General features: G+C 49.4%; 1 protein-coding gene across 1 annotated transcript in view; it reads left to right on the top strand.

Moving 5' to 3' along the window:
• The first annotated feature begins 6,820 nt into the window (after window positions 1-6,820).
• The window catches only part of LOC115115007 (microtubule cross-linking factor 1-like), a 133,332-nt gene continuing 121,045 nt past the window's right edge, over window positions 6,821-19,107 (top strand). Inside the window, exon 1 of the mRNA XM_065013645.1 lies at window positions 6,821-8,326. Within this exon, the coding sequence (XP_064869717.1) occupies window positions 7,385-8,326 (942 nt within the window). The 5' untranslated portion in view covers window positions 6,821-7,384. The remainder of the gene's footprint in view (window positions 8,327-19,107) is intronic.

Genomic DNA, 19,107 nt, shown 5'->3' with positions numbered 1-19,107 from the left:
TAGTCTAGTGGTTAGAGTGGGAGGGGCGGCAGGTAGCCTAGTGGTTAGAGTGGAGGAGGCGGCAGGTAGCCTAGTGGTTAGGGGAGGGTGGTAGAGTGGAGGCAGGTAGCCTAGTGGTTAGAGTGGAGGGGCGGCAGGTAGTCTAGTGGTTAGAGTGGAGGGTCGGCAGGTAGTCTAGTGGTTAGAGGGAGGGTCGGCAGGTAGTCTAGTGGTTAGGGGAGGGGCAGGTAGCTAGTGGTTAGAGTGGAGGGCGGCAGGTAGCCTAGTGGTTAGGTAGCCTAGTGGAGGGGCGGCAGGTAGTCTAGTGGTTAGAGGGGAGGGCGGCAGGTAGCCTAGTGGTTAGAGTGGAGGGTCGGCAGGTAGCCTAGTGGTTAGAGGGGAGGGTCTAGTGGTTAGAGTGGAGGGGCGGCAGGTAGCCTAGTGGTTAGAGTGGAGGGCGGGAGGTAGCCTAGCCTAGTGGTTAGAGGGAGGGCGGGAGGTAGCCTAGTGGTTAGAGTGGAGGGCGGCAGGTAGCCTAGGGAGGGCGGCAGGTAGCCTAGTGGTTAGAGTGGAGGGGCGGGAGGTAGCCTAGTAGAGTGGAGGGGCGGGAGGTAGCCTAGTGGTTAGAGTGGAGGGTCGGCAGGTAGCCTAGTGGTTAGAGGGAGGGGGGGCAGGTAGTCTAGTGGTTAGAGTGGAGGAGTCGGCAGGTAGCCTAGTGGTTAGAGGGAGGGCGGCAGGTAGTCTAGTGGTTAGAGTGGAGGGCGGCAGGTAGCCTAGTGGTTAGAGTGGAGGGGTCGGCAGGGAGGGTCGGCAGGTAGCCTAGTGGTTAGAGTGGAGTGGGGTAGCCTAGTGGTTAGAGGGAGGCGGCAGGTAGCCTAGTGGTTAGGGGAGGGTCGGCAGGTAGGGAGGGGAGGGCGGCAGGTAGCCTAGTGGTTAGAGGGGAGGGGCAGGGCCAGTGGTAGCCTCTAGTGGTTAGAGTGGTTAGAGGGGGGGGCGGCAGGTAGCCTAGTGGTTAGTCTAGTGGGAGGGGCGGCAGGTAGTCTAGTGGTTAGAGGGGAGGGGCGGAGGTAGCCTAGTGGTTAGAGGGGAGGGGCGGCAGGTAGCCTAGTGGTTAGAGGGGAGGGGCGGCAGGTAGTCTAGTGGTTTAGAGGGGAGGGGCGGCAGGTAGCCTAGTGGTTAGAGTGGTTAGAGTGGAGGGGCGGCCAGGTAGCCTAGTGGTTAGAGGGGAGGGGCGGCAGGTAGCCTAGTGGTTAGAGGTAGGAGGGGCGGCAGGTAGCCTAGTGGTTAGAGGGGAGGGGCGGCAGGTAGCCTAGTGGTTAGAGTGGGAGGGCGGCAGGTAGTCTAGTGGTTAGAGTGGAGGGTAGGTGGAGGGGCAGGTAGTCTAGTGGTTAGAGTGGAGGGCGGCAGGTAGTCTAGTGGTTAGAGGGAGGGCGGCAGGTAGCCTAGTGGTTAGAGTGGAGGGCGGCAGGTAGCCTAGTGGTTAGAGTGGGAGGGGCGGCAGGTAGTCTAGTGGTTAGAGTGGAGGGGCGGCAGGTAGCCTAGTGGTTAGAGTGGAGGGGCGGCAGGTAGCCTAGTGGTTAGAGTGGAGGGTCGGCAGGTAGCCTAGTGGTTAGAGGGGAGTGGAGGGGGGCAGGTAGCCTAGTGGTTAGAGTGGAGGGTAGAGGGGGAGGGTTAGAGGAGGGGCGGCAGTAGTCTAGTGGTTAGTCTAGTGGTTAGAGTGGAGGGTCGGCAGGTAGTCTAGTGGTTAGAGGGAGGGGCGGCAGGTAGCCTAGTGGTTAGAGTGGAGGGGCGGCAGGTAGCCTAGTGGTTAGAGTGGAGGGGCGGCAGGTAGTCTAGTGGTTAGAGTGGAGGGGCGGCAGGTAGTCTAGTGGTTAGAGTGGAGGGTCGGCAGGTAGTCTAGTGGTTAGAGTGGGAGGGGCAGGTAGCAGGTAGCCTAGTGGTTAGAGTGGAGGGGCGGGAGGGCGGCAGGTAGCCTAGTGGTTAGAGTGGAGGGCGGAGGTAGTCAGTGGTAGTCTAGTGGTTAGAGTGGAGGGGGGCGGCAGGTAGCCTAGTGGTTAGAGTGGAGGGCGGCAGGTAGCCTAGTGGTTAGAGTGGAGGGCGGCAGGTCTAGTGGTTAGAGTGGAGCAGGTAGTCTAGTGGTTAGAGTGGGAGGGGCGGCAGGTAGCCTAGTGGTTAGAGTGGAGGGGCGGCAGGTAGCCTAGTGGTTAGAGTGGAGGGGGCAGGTAGCCTAGTGGTTAGAGTGGAGGGCAGTGGTTAGAGTGGAGGGCGGCAGGTAGCCTAGTGGTTAGAGTGGAGGGGCGGCAGGTAGCCTAGTGGTTAGAGGGGAGGGGCGGCAGGTAGCCTAGTGGTTAGAGTGGAGGGGCGGCCAGGTAGCCTAGTGGTTAGAGTGGAGGGGCGGGAGGTAGCCTAGTGGTTAGAGTGGAGGGGCGGCAGGTAGCCTAGTGGTTAGAGTGGAGGGGCGGCAGGTAGCCTAGTGGTTAGAGAGGGAGGGGCGGCAGGTAGCCTAGTGGTTAGAGTGGAGGGGCGGCAGGTAGCCTAGTGGTTAGAGTGGAGGGGCGGCAGGTAGCCTAGTGGTTAGAGTGGAGGGGCGGCAGGTAGTCTAGTGGTTAGAGTGGAGGGGCGGCAGGTAGCCTAGTGGTTAGAGTGGAGGGGGGCAGGTAGCAGGTAGCCTAGTGGTTAGAGTGGAGGGGCGTAGTCTAGTGGTAGAGGGGAGCCTAGTGGTTAGAGTGGAGGGGCGGCAGGTAGCCTAGTGGTTAGAGTGGAGGGGGGCAGGTAGCCTAGTGGTTAGAGTGGAGGGGCGGCAGGTTGTGGTTAGAGTGGAGGGGGCAGGTAGCCTAGTGGTTAGAGTGGAGGGGGCAGGTAGCCTAGTGGTTAGAGGGGAGGGGCGGCAGGTAGCCTAGTGGTTAGAGTGGAGGGGCGGCAGGTAGCCTAGTGGTTAGAGTGGAGGGGGCGTAGCAGGTAGCCAGGTAGCCTAGTGGTTAGAGTGGAGGGGCGGCAGGTAGCCTAGTGGTTAGAGTGGAGGGCGGCAGGTAGCCTAGTGGTTAGAGTGGAGGGGGCAGGTAGCCAGGTAGCCTAGTGGTTAGAGTGGAGGGGCGGCAGGTAGCCTAGTGGTTAGAGTGGAGGGGCCTAGTGGTTAGAGTGGAGGCAGGTAGCCTAGTGGTTAGAGTGGAGGGGGCAGGTAGCCTAGTGGTTAGAGTGGGAGTGGGGCGGCAGGTAGCCTAGTGGTTAGAGTGGAGGCGGCGGCCTAGTGGTTAGAGGTAGCCTAGTGGTTAGAGTGGAGGGGGGGGGCAGGTAGCCTAGTGGTTAGAGTGGAGGGGCGGCAGGTAGCCTAGTGGTTAGAGTGGAGGGCGGCAGGTAGCCTAGTGGTTAGAGTGGAGGGGCGGCAGGTAGCCTAGTGGTTAGAGTGGAGGGGCGGCAGGTAGCCTAGTGGTTAGAGTGGAGGGGCGGCAGGGCAGGTAGCCTAGTGGTTAGAGTGGAGGGGGCAGGTAGCCTAGTGGTTAGAGGGCGGCAGGTAGCCTAGTGGGCGGCAGGTAGCCTAGTGGTTAGAGTGCCTAGGGTTAGAGGGAGGGGCAGGTAGCCTAGTGGTTAGAGTGGAGGGGCGGCAGGTAGCCTAGTGGTTAGAGTGGTAGAGGGGGCAGGTAGCCTAGTGGTTAGAGGGGAGGGGCGGCAGGTAGCCTAGTGGTTAGAGTGGAGGGGCGGCAGGTAGCCTAGTGGTTAGAGTGGAGGGGCGGCAGGTAGCCTAGTGGTTAGAGTGTTAGAGGGAGGGGGCAGGTAGCCTAGTGGTTAGAGTGGAGGGGCGGCAGGTAGCCTAGTGGTTAGAGTGTAGAGAGGGGGCAGGTAGCCTAGTGGTTAGAGTGGAGGGGCAGGGCAGGTAGCCTAGTGGTTAGAGTGGAGGGGCGCAGGTAGCTAGTGGTTAGAGTGGAGGGGGGCAGGTAGTGGTTAGAGTGGAGGGGCGGCAGGTAGCCTAGTGGTTAGAGTGTAGGGGCGGCAGGTAGCCTAGTGGTTAGAGTGGAGGGGGCAGGTAGCCTAGTGGTTAGAGTGGAGGGGCGGCAGGTAGCCTAGTGGTGGTTAGAGTGGAGGGGGCAGGTAGCCTAGTGGTTAGAGTGGAGGGGGGCAGGTAGCCTAGTGGTTAGAGTGGAGGGGGCAGGTAGCCTAGTGGTTAGAGTGGTTAGAGTGGTTAGAGGGGCGGGCCAGGTAGAGGAGGGGGCCTAGTGGTTAGAGTGGAGGGGGGCAGGTAGCCTAGTGGTTAGAGTGTAGGGGCGGCAGGTAGCCTAGTGGTTAGAGTGGAGGGGGGGCAGGTAGCCTAGTGGTTAGAGTGTAGGGGCGGCAGGTAGCCTAGTGGTTAGAGTGTAGGGGCGGCAGATAGCCTAGTGGTTAGAGCGTTGGACTAGTAACCGAAAGGTTGCAAGATCGAATCCCTGAGCTGACATGGTAAAAATCTGTCGTTTTGCCCATGAACAAGGCAGTCATTGAAAATAAGAATTTGTTCTTAACTGACTTGCCGAAGTTAAATAAAATACTCTTGTACTGTGTGATAATGACTGTTGTTCTATTCTACATCCCAAATGGCACCCTATTCCCTAAGGCTACTATGGACTAGTGCACAATGGACCCCGGTCAAAAGTAATGCCCTATATAGGGAATAGGGTGCCAATGTGACCCCGGTCAATAGTAATGCCCTATATAGGGAATAGGGTGCCAATGTGACCCCGGTCAAAAGTAATGCCCTATATAGGGAATAGGGTGCCAATGTGACCCCGGTCAAAAGTAATGCCCTATATAGGAATAGGGTGCCAATGTAGGGAATAGGGTGCCAATGTGACCCCGGTCAAAAGTAATGCCCTATATAGGGAATAGGGTGCCAATGTGACCCCGGTCAAAAGTAATGCCCTATATAGGGAATAGGGTGCCAATGTGACCCCGGTCAAAAGTAATGCCCTATATAGGGAATAGGGTGCCAATGTGACCCCGGTCAAAAGTAATGCCCTATATAGGGAATAGGGTGCCAATGTGACCCCGGTCAAAAGTAATGCCCTATATAGGGAATAGGGTGCCAATGTGACCCCGGTCAAAAGTAATGCCCTATATAGGGAATAGGGTGCCAATGTGACCCCGGTCAAAAGTAATGCCCTATATAGGGAATAGGGTGCCAATGTGACCCCCAAAAGTAATGCCCTATATAGGGAATAGGGTGCCAATGTGACCCCGGTCAAAAGTAATGCCCTATATAGGGAATAGGTGCCAATGTGACCCCGGACAAAAGGAATAGGGAATAGGGTGCCAATGTGACCCCGGTCAAAAGTAATGCCCTATATAGGGAATAGGGTGCCAATGTGACCCCGGTCAAAAGTAATGCCCTATAGGGAATAGGGTGCCAAATGACCCCGGTCAAAAGTAATGCCCTATATAGGGAATAGGGTGCCAATGTGACCCCGGTCAAAAGAATAATGCCCTAATATAGGGAATAGGGTGCCAATGTGACCCCGGTCAAAAGTAATGCCCTATATAGGGAATAGGGTGCCAATGTGACCCCGGTCAAAAGTAATGCCCTATATAGGGAATAGGGTGCCAATGTGACCCCGGTCAAAAGTAATGCCCTATATAGGGAATAGGGTGCCAATGTGACCCCGGTCAAAAGTAATGCCCTATATAGGGAATAGGGTGCCAATGTGACCCCGGACAAAAGTAATGCCCTATATAGGGAATAGGGTGCCAATGTGAGACGTTCTCTGTGTCGGCTGAGTATATTTATACGCAAACTATTGTATGATGATGGGGCTCTGTTTTTTACTTGTTGAATTACTGCTTACATTTTAAACTTTGTAAAATACAGAAACAATATGCATAGTTGTGGAGAAAATATACTGAACACAAATATAAACACAACAGGCAACAATTTCAAAGAATTTACTGAATTACAGTTCATATAAGTCAACTGTAAATAAAGATAACATTTTGAAAAAAAATCTGTCAATTTAAATAAATAAATTAGGATTTAAATTAGGCCCTAATCTATGGATTTGACATGACTGGGTGCAGTGATGAGAGGGCCTGAGAGGGCATGGACACACCCACTTGGGTCAAGGCACTCCCACCCCCAGACGATCCCGTGGGAGAAGAAGCCGGATGTGGAGGTCCTAGGCTGGACTGGTCTGCGGTTGTGAGGCCGGCTGGACGCCAAATTCTTCAAAACAAAGTTGGCCTCTTATGGTAGAGAAATTAACATTCAATTCTCTGGCAACAGTTCTGCCAATTGCACACTCCCTCAAAACGTGCCCCCAGCACAAGGTTCACCTGTGTAATGATCGTGCTGTTTAATCAGCATCTTGATATGCCACACCTGTCAGGTGGATGGATTATCTTGGCAAAGGAGAAATGCTCACTAACAGGGATGTAAACACATTTTTACACAACATTTCAGAGAAATAAGCTTTTTTGTGCATATGGAACATTTCTGGACTCTTTTATTTCAGGTCATGAAACATGGAACCAACACTTGTTGCGTTTATATTGTTGTTCAGTGTGTGTTGTTACATTACCATCTACTCAGGGGTGTATTGGGGTTTTGTGAGAAACAGAACGCATGCGCCTACATTAGGAACCACCGTAGGCTTCAGCCAGGTTCGAGACCGCAAGGTCATGGTTAGAAGGGATACAGCTTTTGTCAAATTCAAATGAACCGCAAAAGTATAAATATTACTTTGCATTTTTAGCTATCCCCAAAACATTTTCATACCCTTAACCTAATTATCATAACCTGCTACGTTAATTATTCTAACCTGCCGCGTGAATTCTAACCTGCTATGAAAAGTCAAATCCGACAAAAGATGTATCCCATCTAGTCATTACATACTGCAGCGATTGCAGATTTTCCTTGTCAGATATACGGAAGGAGTGGGAAAGGGTAAAAGAGCGCGAGCAGCCGACACACGGACAGACGGGGGCCCAGAGAGCGAGGAGGAGGACGAGTCGTATCAGGGAATAACAATAAGACTGGATTCATTTATATCCAAACCTTACAATTAGTAACACTGCAGATTCCATCTGTCATGCATCGGTTTATTTAGGCTACAATAATCTCGTTTATTTCAGCGATTCCTTCAAGGAGACGGAGTGGAGCCACCGGGCTGCCGGTACCGTAGAGGGGAGTACAATGACAACCTGGTGAATGTAGCCGATGATATTTACCTAATCAGACCGAATGGAATAAAACCACGAATAGCATAAAGGACCGGGGTGCGCATCCCGGGAGTGATGAGAACAACGGGGAGACAGGGCTGTGTTTCTGCTGCTGTCGGCTGTCAAATGTATTATTTATGTGTGTCGTGGACTGATCATTTGTTGATCCATCAACCCCCTCCCCTCCTCTACATATTCTCCACCGGTATCGTCGGAGTGTTGTAATATGGATCGTTCCAGTGGCTCTGGGACCAGCGAACCCACCAAACCGCCAAACCACCAGTTGGAGAAGAAACGGTTAAACCGAGCACCATCTCCGGCCAGGCCGTTCCTGAAGGATGTCCGCTCCTCGCCCAAACCAGCGGCTATCGTACCAAAATCCCCCAAACTCACCAAGCAGCAGCACTCCTCTTCCCCAGTGGCCTTATCATCCAATCAAAGCCGCATATCCAGGCGCACCCCAACCGGAGCGAAGGATAACAAACCAGCCACCGTGAAAAGTCACAGCACCAAGTCTTCAACAGTCACGAAGAAGACGGTTAAGGTCATTCAACATGCGGCGCTTGAACCTAAACCGACCACTGCAAGCGCCAGCAAACCGAGCCCGGACAGCAGCACCAGCAGTCCACACCTCGCCCTCAAAGCCAAGAAGAGTAAAATAGCCACGCTGACCGCGTCTCACCACGGCACTCTCAACCTTGGCTCCCCAATCCGCGTCCCAACCGGCGCTACCCCCCTCGGTAGCAGGGTCAGTCAGACCGACAGTAGCTCCGATCTCTCTGACTGTCCCTCCGAACCCGACGAACAGCGCCTGGCCGCGGCCGCAAGCAGCGATGGGGAGTCGGGGGGCTCCGGGTTCAGCGACAGGGATCAGGTGGATCATCCTGTCCAGTCGGCAGCATCAGCGTCAGACGCGGCCAGAGCGGCAGGGGCTACTGCCGGTAGTGGTGTTGGTTCGTTGCGCACCGCGGAGGGTAGCCCCGCGGCTGCTGGGAAAGGCGGCATGTCTCAGGCTCCAGGACCAGGTGCTCACGGAGGAGAGGGGAGTAAACAGGAGAAAGCATCGACCACCGCACAATTGATCAAACTGGAATGCAGCAAAGAGATAATCGAGGAGGATTTATTGCGGGAAATAGAAGATCTCCGCTCTGAAAACGAATACCTCAAGGTAAAAAAGAGGCCGCGGGAAATGATTTATGTTTCTATGTTTGTAATCCATACTGTGGTTTCTGCATCACCCATTGCTGTTCTGTAGGCTGCCCGCATAGTAATAGCCTCATTGATGATAGTGTGATTCACTGTATTACTGTTTGTAAAGCTTCACTGTTGGTTTACCCTGACATGTACCTGCTACTTCTCTTCATATAGTTGACTAGTTGGTCATGTTCTCTCTTCCTCTGTATTGTTGTGTATCATCAAGTTATGTCTGTTAGGACTTATTACAATTAATTATTAATTAAAGTGGAAGAACACAATCATTTTGTCTGACCGAGATCAGTTTCATATTGCATAGCAGTTAAGTAGATTTCAAATTGGAAAAGAAAATCTGTCCTCCAAATACACGATGTGATCAAAAGTATGTGGACACCCGCTTTGTCGAATATCTCATTCCAAAATGCATGGGCATTAATATTGAGTTGGTCCCCCATTTGCTGCTATAACAGCCTCCACTCTTCTGGGAAGGTTTTCCACTAGATGTTGGAACATTGCTGCTATAACAGCCTCACTCTTCTGGGAAGGCTTTCCACTAGATGTTGGAACATTGCTGCTATAACAGCCTCCACTCTTCTGGGAAGGCTTCCCACTAGATGTTGGAACATTGCTGCTATAACAGCCTCCACTCTTCTGGGAAGGCTTTCCACTAGATGTTGGAACATTGCTGCTATAACAGCCTCCACTCTTCTGGGAAGGCTTTCCACTAGATGTTGGAACATTGCTGCTATAACAGCCTCCACTGGAACTTCTGGGAAGGCTTTCCACTAGATGTTGGAACATTGCTGCTATAACAGCCCCCAGTCTTCTGGGAAGGCTTTCCACTAGATGTTGGAACATTGCTGCTATAACAGCCTCCACTCTTCTGGGAAGGCTTCCCACTAGATGTTGGAACATTGCTGCTATAACAGCCCCCAGTCTTCTGGGAAGGCTTTCCACTAGATGTTGGAACATTGCTGCTATAACAGCCTCCACTCTTCTGGGAAGGCTTTCCACTAGATGTTGGAACATTGCTGCTATAACAGCCTCCACTCTTCTGGGAAGGCTTTCCACTAGATGTTGGTACATTGCTGCGGGGACTTGCTTCCATTCAGCCACAAGAGCATTAGTGAGGTCGGCTTGGCATTGTGCATGGTGATGTGAGGCTTGGCATTGTGCATGGTGATGTGAGGCTTGGGATTGTGCATGGTGATGTGGGGCTTGGCATTGTGCATGGTGATGTGAGGCTTGGCATTGTGCATGGTGATGTGGGGCTTGGCATTGTGCATGGTGATGTGAGGCTTGGCATTGTGCATGGTGATGTGAGGCTTGGCATTGTGCATGGTGATTGCATTGTGCATGGTGATGTGAGGCTTGGCATTGTGCATGGCGATGTGAGGCTTGGGATTGTGCATGGTGATGTGGGGCTTGGCATTGTGCATGGTGATGTGAGGCTTGGCATTGTGCATGGTGATGTGAGGCTTGGCATTGTGCATGGTTGTTGGAGCCGTCATTAAGCTCCTGACTAACAGTTATTGTGCTGACAGAAACTGTTAAGAACTCTGTAGTGAGTGTTGCAACCGAGGACAGACGATTTTTATACGCTTCAGCACTCAGTGGTCCCGTTCTGTGAAGTTGTGTGGCCTACCACTTCACGGCTGAGCCGTTGTTGCTCCTAGAAGTTTACACTTCACAATAACAGCACTTACAGTTGACCGGGGGGGCAGCTCCAGCAGGGAAGAAATGTGACAAACTGACTTGTTGGAAACGTGGCATCCTATGACGATGCCACACAGTCACCGAGCTCTTCAATAAGACCATTACACTGCCAATGTTTGTCTATGGAGATTGCGTGGCGGTGTGCTCGATTGTATGCACCTGTCGGCAACGGGTGATGCTGAAATCGCTAAATCCACTCATTTGAAGGGGTGTCCACATACTTTTGTTTATATAGTGTATGATGACATTCACTAGTACACACGTATACTGTATGCCTACACTAAATCCAATTTCAAATTTTCAAACAAACATTTTTGCTTTAGGCTATCTAGGTTATGCTGTATATTCTCTCTCTCCTCTCCTCTCTTCATAATGGGCCAGTCCCAGAGGACCTGATAGCTGTCAAATGTCCAACCTGGACTCAGGGGTAGACGTAACATAGTAAACTTAAGTCCGAAACACTCCAATTAGTATTATACAGTGCCTTCGGAAAGTATTCAGACCCCTTGACTTTTTTTTTGACATTACAGCCTTATTCTAAAATTGATTAAATCGTTGTTTTTTTTACTCATTAATCTACACAATATATTACAAAGCAAAAACAGGTTTTTAGGAATATTTGCTAATTTGTCTAAAAAAATTATATATAAAAAAACATTTACATAAGTATTCAGACCCTTTACTCAGTACTTTGTTGAAGCACTATTTGGCAGCAATTTCAACATCGAGTCTTCGTGGGAATGTAGCTACAAGCTTGGCACACATGTATTTGGGGAGTTTCTCCCATTCTTCTCTGCAGATCCTCTCAAGCTCTGTCAGGTTGGATGGGGAGCGTTGCTGCACAGCTATTTTCAGGTCTCTCCAGAGATGTTCGATCGGGTTCAAGTCCGGGTTCTGGCTGGGCAACTCAAGGACATTCAGAGACCGAAGCCACTCCTGCGTTGTCTTGGCTGTGTGCTTAGGGTCGTTGTCCTGTCAGGCTAAAGAGTTCCATCTTGGTTTCATAACTCCAAGCGGGCTGTCATGTGCCTTTTACTGAGGAGTGGCTTCTGTCTGGCCACTCTACCATAAAGGCCTAATTGGTGGAGTGCTGCAGAGATGGTTGTCCTTCTGGAAGGTTCTCTCATCTCCACAGAGGAACTCTGACAGAGTGACCATCTGGTTCTTGGACACCTCCCTGACCAAGGCCCTTCTCCCCTGCTCTGACATGCACTGTCAACTGTGGGACCTTTTAAAATAAAAAAATAAATAAAAAAACATTAGCAAACATTTCTAAAAACCTGTTTCCACTTTGTCATTATGCGGTATTGTGTGTAGATTGCAGAGGATTTTTAAAATGTATTTAATACATTTTAGAAGAAGGCTGTAACGTAAGAAAATGTGGAGAAAGTCCAGGCCTCTGAATATTTCCCAAAGGCAGTGTGTGTTACATTTCTATTCATTTTTGGATGTCCATCAACCACTTCGTATGTTAAGAACAATCCCACATTTACTCCTGAGGCGCTGACCTGTTGCATCCTCTACAACCACTGTGATTATTATTATTTGACCCTGCTGGTCATCTATGAATGTTTGACCATCTTGAAGAACGACCTGGCCTTAAATGGCCACGTACTCTTTAATCTCCACCTGGCACAGCCAGAAGAGGACTGGCCACCCCTCAGAGCCTGGTTCCTCTCTAGGTTTCTTCCTAGGTTTTTGGTCTTTCTAGGGAGTTTTTCCTAGCCACCGTGCTTCTACAACTGCATTGCTTGCTGTTGTTTTCCTAGCCACTGTGTTGCTACATCTGCATTGCTTGCTGTTGTTTTCCTAGCCACTGTGCTGCTACATCTGCATTGTTTGCTGTTTTCCTAGCCACTGTGCTGCTACATCTGCATTGCTTGCTGTTGTTTTCCTAGCCACTGTGCTGCTACATCTGCATTGGCATTGTGCATGGTGATGTGGGGCTTGGCATTGTGCATGGTGATGTGAGGCTTGGCATTGTGCATGGTGATGTGGGGCTTGGCATTGTGCATGGTGATGTGAGGCTTGGCATTGTGCATGGTGATGTGAGGCTTGGCATTGTGCATGGCGATGTGAGGCTTGGGATTGTGCATGGTGATGTGGGGCTTGGCATTGTGCATGGTGATGTGAGGCTTGGCATTGTGCATGGTGATGTGAGGCTTGGCATTGTGCATGGTGATGTGAGGCTTGGCATTGTGCATGGTGATGTGAGGCTTGGCATTGTGCATGGTGATGTGAGGCTTGGCATTGTGCATGGCGATGTGAGGCTTGGCATTGTGCATGGTGATGTGAGGCTTGGCATTGTGCATGGTTGTTGGAGCCGTCATTAAGCTCCTGACTAACAGTTATTGTGCTGACAGAAACTGTTAAGAACTCTGTAGTGAGTGTTGCAACCGAGGACAGACGATTTTTATACGCTTCAGCACTCAGTGGTCCCGTTCTGTGAAGTTGTGTGGCCTACCACTTCACGGCTGAGCTCCTGTTCCTCCTAGAAGTTTACACTTCACAATAACAGCACTTACAGTTGACCGGGGGGGCAGCTCCAGCAGGGAAGAAATGTGACAAACTGACTTGTTGGAAACGTGGCATCCTATGACGATGCCACACAGTCACCGAGCTCTTCAATAAGACCATTACACTGCCAATGTTTGTCTATGGAGATTGCGTGGCGGTGTGCTCGATTGTATGCACCTGTCGGCAACGGGTGATGCTGAAATCGCTAAATCCACTCATTTGAAGGGGTGTCCACATACTTTTGTTTATATAGTGTATGATGACATTCACTAGTACACACGTATACTGTATGCCTACACTAAATCCAATTTCAAATTTTCAAACAAACATTTTTGCTTTAGGCTATCTAGGTTATGCTGTATATTCTCTCTCTCCTCTCCTCTCTTCATAATGGGCCAGTCCCAGAGGACCTGATAGCTGTCAAATGTCCAACCTGGACTCAGGGGTAGACGTAACATAGTAAACTTAAGTCCGAAACACTCCAATTAGTATTATACAGTGCCTTCGGAAAGTATTCAGACCCCTTGACTTTTTTTTTTACATTACAGCCTTATTCTAAAATTGATTAAATCGTTGTTTTTTTTTACTCATTAATCTACACAATATATTACAAAGCAAAAACAGGTTTTTAGGAATATTTGCTAATTTGTCTAAAAAAATTATATATAAAAAAACATTTACATAAGTATTCAGACCCTTTACTCAGTACTTTGTTGAAGCACTATTTGGCAGCAATTTCAACATCGAGTCTTCGTGGGAATGTAGCTACAAGCTTGGCACACATGTATTTGGGGAGTTTCTCCCATTCTTCTCTGCAGATCCTCTCAAGCTCTGTCAGGTTGGATGGGGAGCGTTGCTGCACAGCTATTTTCAGGTCTCTCCAGAGATGTTACAGGATCGGGTTCAAGTCCGGGTTCTGGCTGGGCAACTCCTCCATACCATTCAGGTAGTCAGCCACTCCTGCGTTGTCTTGGCTGTGTGCTTAGGGTCGTTGTCCTGTCAGGCTAAAGAGTTCCATCTTGGTTTCATTAACTCCAAGCGGGCTGTCATGTGCCTTTTACTGAGGAGTGGCTTCTGTCTGGCCACTCTACCATAAAGGCCTAATTGGTGGAGTGCTGCAGAGATGGTTGTCCTTCTGGAAGGTTCTCTCATCTCCACAGAGGAACTCTGACAGAGTGACCATCTGGTTCTTGGACACCTCCTGACCAAGGCCCTTCTCCCCTGCTCTGACATGCACTGTCAACTGTGGGACCTTTAAAATAAAAATAAATAAAAAAACATTAGCAAACATTTCTAAAAACCTGTTTCCACTTTGTCATTATGCGGTATTATGTGTAGATTGCAGAGGATTTCTAAAATGTATTTAATACATTTTAGAAGAAGGCTGTAACGTAAGAAAATGTGGAGAAAGTCCAGGCCTCTGAATATTTCCCAAAGGCAGTGTGTGTTACATTTCTATTCATTTTTGGATGTCCATCAACCACTTCGTATGTTAAGAACAATCCCACATTTACTCCTGAGGCGCTGACCTGTTGCATCCTCTACAACCACTGTGATTATTATTATTTGACCCTGCTGGTCATCTATGAATGTTTGACCATCTTGAAGAACGACCTGGCCTTAAATGGCCATTACGTACTTTAATCTCCACCTGGCACACAGAAGAGGACAGCACCCCTCAGAGCCTGGTTCCTCTCTAGGTTTCTTCCTAGGTTTTTGGTCTTTCTAGGGAGTTTTTCCTAGCCACCGTGCTTCTACAACTGCATTGCTTGCTGTTGTTTTCCTAGCCACTGTGTTGCTACATCTGCATTGCTTGCTGTTGTTTTCCTAGCCACTGTGCTGCTACATCTGCATTGTTTGCTGTTTTCCTAGCCACTGTGCTGCTACATCTGCATTGCTTGCTGTTGTTTTCCTAGCCACTGTGCTGCTACATCTGCATTGCTTGCTGTTGTTTTCCTAGCCACTGTGCTGTTACATCTGCATTGTTTGCTGTTTGGGGTTTTAGACTGCTGGGTTTCTATATGAAGTACTTTGTCAAATCTGCTAATGTAAAAAGGGCTTTATAAATACATTTGATTTGATGATCTGATTTGATGATCTGTTATGAATTTGCAAAACTTATATGTTACGAATTCCAATTTCTTGGCTCACGTTAGCTAGGTGGCTAATGTTAGCTAGGTGGCTAACGTTAGCTAGGTGGCTTATGTTATCTAGGTGGCTAACGTTAGCTAGGTGGCTAATGTTAGCTAGGTGGCTAATGTTATCTAGGTGGCTAATGTTAGCTAGGTGGCTAATGTTAGCTATCATACTAATTTGAGTGTCCCGGAATTTTTGTGTACTATGTTACATCGTCAGGTGCTCAAATAGTCAGACAGCTGGGGCCACAGTCACACACTTCCTCTCTCCTCTCCTCCATCTCTCCTCCTCCCTCTTTCCACGCTCCCCACTTCTCTCTGTCTCTTTCTCTCCATCTCCTCTCTTTCGCTCTCACGCTCTCATTATGTCTGTCTCTCTCAATTGCAATTTCAATTTAAGGGTCTCTCATTCTCCCCTCTCTCCCACTACATAACACAACCACAACTCCGACAGCTCTCTCTTCTATTCCTGCAACATAATAGTATCATCAAATCACAAAATCATTATAAGTTTATTGATTATTTCAGGGAACAGAAAAGGAAGTTATATTAAAGTGCTGTTGGATCACGTCGGTTAATGATGGTTTATGATCATGTTATCAGCATTGACAACTTTTACAATAATCACCCTTTCCACTTCAAGTCGGTGCGTTGACAAGCAGATTCCAGAGCAGTCGCTATCCACCATGCAAAGCAAACATTAAACAAGATGATCTCAGGAAATGAAGACTTTACTTGAGAGTCACAGCTAATAACAGTCCTGTTGATGACTCACTGATGTGGTAAACTTACTACCCAGAATGGTCTGCTCAGCCTCAGAAGAAAATACTACCCTGTTGTCAGGTAAACATAGTATCGAACCTGTCCATTGATTTAACTGACTCTCTGAATTTCCATTAGTCAGTTCCTCCAAACCATTACAGGTAGTCAGCTCCTCTATACCATTACAGGTAGTCAGCTCCTCTATACCATTACAGGTAGTCAGCTCCTCCATACCATTACAGGTGGGTAGCTCCTCTATACCATTACAGGTAGTCAGCTCCTCCATACCATTACAGGTAGTCAGCTCCTCCATACCATTACAGGTAGTCAGCTCCTCCATACCATTACAGGTAGTCAGCTCCTCCATACCATTACAGGTAGTCAGCTCCTCTATACCATTACAGGTAGTCAGCTCCTCCATGCCATTACAGGTGGGCAGCTCCTCTATACCATTACAGGTGGGTAGCTCCTCTATACCATTACAGGTAGTCAGCTCCTCCATACCATTACAGGTAGTCAGCTCCTCCATACCATTACAGGTAGTCAGCTCCTCCATACCATTACAGGTAGTCAGCTCCTCTATACCATTACAGGTGGGCAGCTCCTCTATACCATTACAGGTAGTCAGCTCCTCCATACCATTACAGGTAGTCAGCTCCTCTATACCATTACAGGTAGTCAGCTCCTCTATACCATTACAGGTGGGCAGCTCCTCCATACCATTACAGGTAGTCAGCTCCTCCATACCATTACAGGTAGTCAGCTCCTCCATACCATTACAGGTGGGCAGCTCCTCCATACCATTACAGGTAGTCAGCTCCTCTATACCATTACAGGTGGGCAGCTCCTCTATACCATTACAGGTAGTCAGCTCCTCTATACCATTACAGGTAGTCAGCTCCTCCATACCATTACAGGTAGTCAGCTCCTCTATACCATTACAGGTAGTCAGCTCCTCCATACCATTACAGGTAGTCAGCTCCTCTATACCATTACAGGTGGGTAGCTCCTCTATACCATTACAGGTAGTCAGCTCCTCCATACCATTACAGGTAGTCAGCTCCTCTATACCATTACAGGTGGGCAGCTCCTCTATACCATTACAGGTAGTCAGCTCCTCTATACCATTACAGGTAGTCAGCTCCTCTATACCATTACAGGTGGGCAGCTCCTCTATACCATTACAGGTAGTCAGCTCCTCCATACCATTACAGGTAGTCAGCTCCTCTATACCATTACAGGTAGTCAGCTCCTCTATACCATTACAGGTAGTCAGCTCCTCTATACCATTACAGGTGGGCAGCTCCTCTTTACCATTACAGGTAGTCAGCTCCTCCATACCATTACAGGTAGTCAGCTCCTCTATACCATTACAGGTAGTCAGCTCCTCTATACCATTACAGGTAGTCAGCTCCTCCATACCATTACAGGTAGTCAGCTCCTCCATACCATTGCAGGTGGGCAGCTCCTCTATACCATTACAGGTAGTCAGCTCCTCTATACCATTACAGGTAGTCAGCTCCTCTATACCATTACAGGTAGTCAGCTCCTCCATACCATTACAGGTAGTCAGCTCCTCTATACCATTACAGGTGGGCAGCTCCTCCATACCATTACAGGTAGTCAGCTCCTCCATACCATTACAGGTAGTCAGCTCCTCCATACCATTACAGGTGGGCAGCTCCTCTATACCATTACAGGTAGTCAGCTCCTCTATACCATTACAGGTAGTCAGCTCCTCCATAGCATTACAGGTAGTCAGCTCCTTCATACCATTACAGGTAGTCAGCTCCTCTATACCATTACAGGTAGTCAGCTCCTCCATACCATTACAGGTGGGTAGCTCCTCCATACCATTACAGGTAGTCAGCTCCTCCATACCATTACAGGTAGTCAGCTCCTCCATACCATTACAGGTGGGTAGCTCCTCTATACCATTACAGGTAGTCAGCTCCTCCATGCCATTACAGGTAGTCAGCTCCTCCATACCATTACAGGTAGTCAGCTCCTCTATACCATTACAGGTAGTCAGCTCCTCCATACCATTACAGGTAGTCAGCTCCTCCATACCATTACAGGTAGTCAGCTCCTCCATACCATTACAGGTGGGCAGCTCCTCCATACCATTACAGGTGGGCAGCCCCTCCATACCATTACAGGTAGTCAGCTCCTCTATGCCATTACAGGTAGTCAGCTCCTCCATACCATTACAGGTGGGTAGCTCCTCCATACCATTACAGGTAGTCAGCTCCTCTATACCATTACAGGTAGTCAGCTCCTCCATACCGTTACAGGTGGGTAGCTCCTCCATACCATTACAGGTAGTCAGCTCCTCTATACCATTACAGGTAGTCAGCTCCTCCATACCATTACAGGTAGTCAGCTCCTCTATACCATTACAGGTAGTCAGCTCCTCCATACCATTACAGGTAGTCAGCTCCTCTATACCATTACAGGTAGTCAGCTCCTCCATACCATTACAGGTAGTCAGCTCCTCCATACCATTACAGGTAGTCAGCTCCTCCATACCATTACAGGTAGTCAGCTCCTCCATACCATTACAGGTGGGTAGCTCCTCCATACCATTACAGGTAGTCAGCTCCTCTATACCATTACAGGTAGTCAGCTCCTCCATACCATTACAGGTAGTCAGCTCCTCCATACCATTACAGGTAGTCAGCTCCTCCATACCATTACAGGTAGTCAGCTCCTCCATACCATTACAGGTAGTCAGCTCCTCCATACCATTACAGGTAGTCAGCTCCTCTATACCATTACAGGTAGTCAGCTCCTCTATACCATTACAGGTAGTCAGCTCCTCTATACCATTACAGGTGGGCAGCTCCTCCATACCATTACAGGTAGTCAGCTCCTCTATACCATTACAGGTAGTCAGCTCCTCCATACCATTACAGGTAGTCAGCTCCTCTATACCATTACAGGTAGTCAGCTCCTCCATACCATTACAGGTGGGTAGCTCCTCTATACCATTACAGGTGGGCAGCTCCTCCATACCATTACAGGTGGGTAGCTCCTCCATACCATTACAGGTAGTCAGCTCCTCTATACCATTACAGGTAGTCAGCTCCTCTATACCATTACAGGTAGTCAGCTCCTCCATACCATTACAGGTGGGCAGCTCCTCCATACCATTACAGGTGGGCAGCTCCTCCATACCATTACAGGTAGTCAGCTCCTCTATACCATTACAGGTGGGCAGCTCCTCCATACCATTACAGGTAGTCAGCTCCTCCATACCATTACAGGTAGTCAGCTCCTCCATACCATTACAGGTAGTCAGCTCCTCCATACCATTACAGGTAGTCAGCTCCTCTATACCATTACAGGTGGGCAGCTCCTCTATACCATTACAGGTAGTCAGCTCCTCTATACCATTACAGGTAGTCAGCTCCTCCATACCATTACAGGTAGTCAGCTCCTCCATACCATTACAGGTAGTCAGCTCCTCCATACCATTACAGGTAGTCAGCTCCTCTATACCATTACAGGTGGGTAGCTCCTCTATACCATTACAGGTAGTCAGCTCCTCCATACCATTACAGGTAGTCAGCTCCTCCATACCATTACAGGTAGTCAGCTCCTCTATACCATTACAGGTAGTCAG

The sequence above is a fragment of the Oncorhynchus nerka genome, linkage group LG9b, assembly GCF_034236695.1.
Source record: "Oncorhynchus nerka isolate Pitt River linkage group LG9b, Oner_Uvic_2.0, whole genome shotgun sequence".
Lineage (NCBI taxonomy): Eukaryota > Metazoa > Chordata > Actinopteri > Salmoniformes > Salmonidae > Oncorhynchus > Oncorhynchus nerka.
The sequence above is the reverse complement of the archived record's forward strand: the minus strand, read 5'-3'. Positions and strand labels throughout refer to the sequence as shown.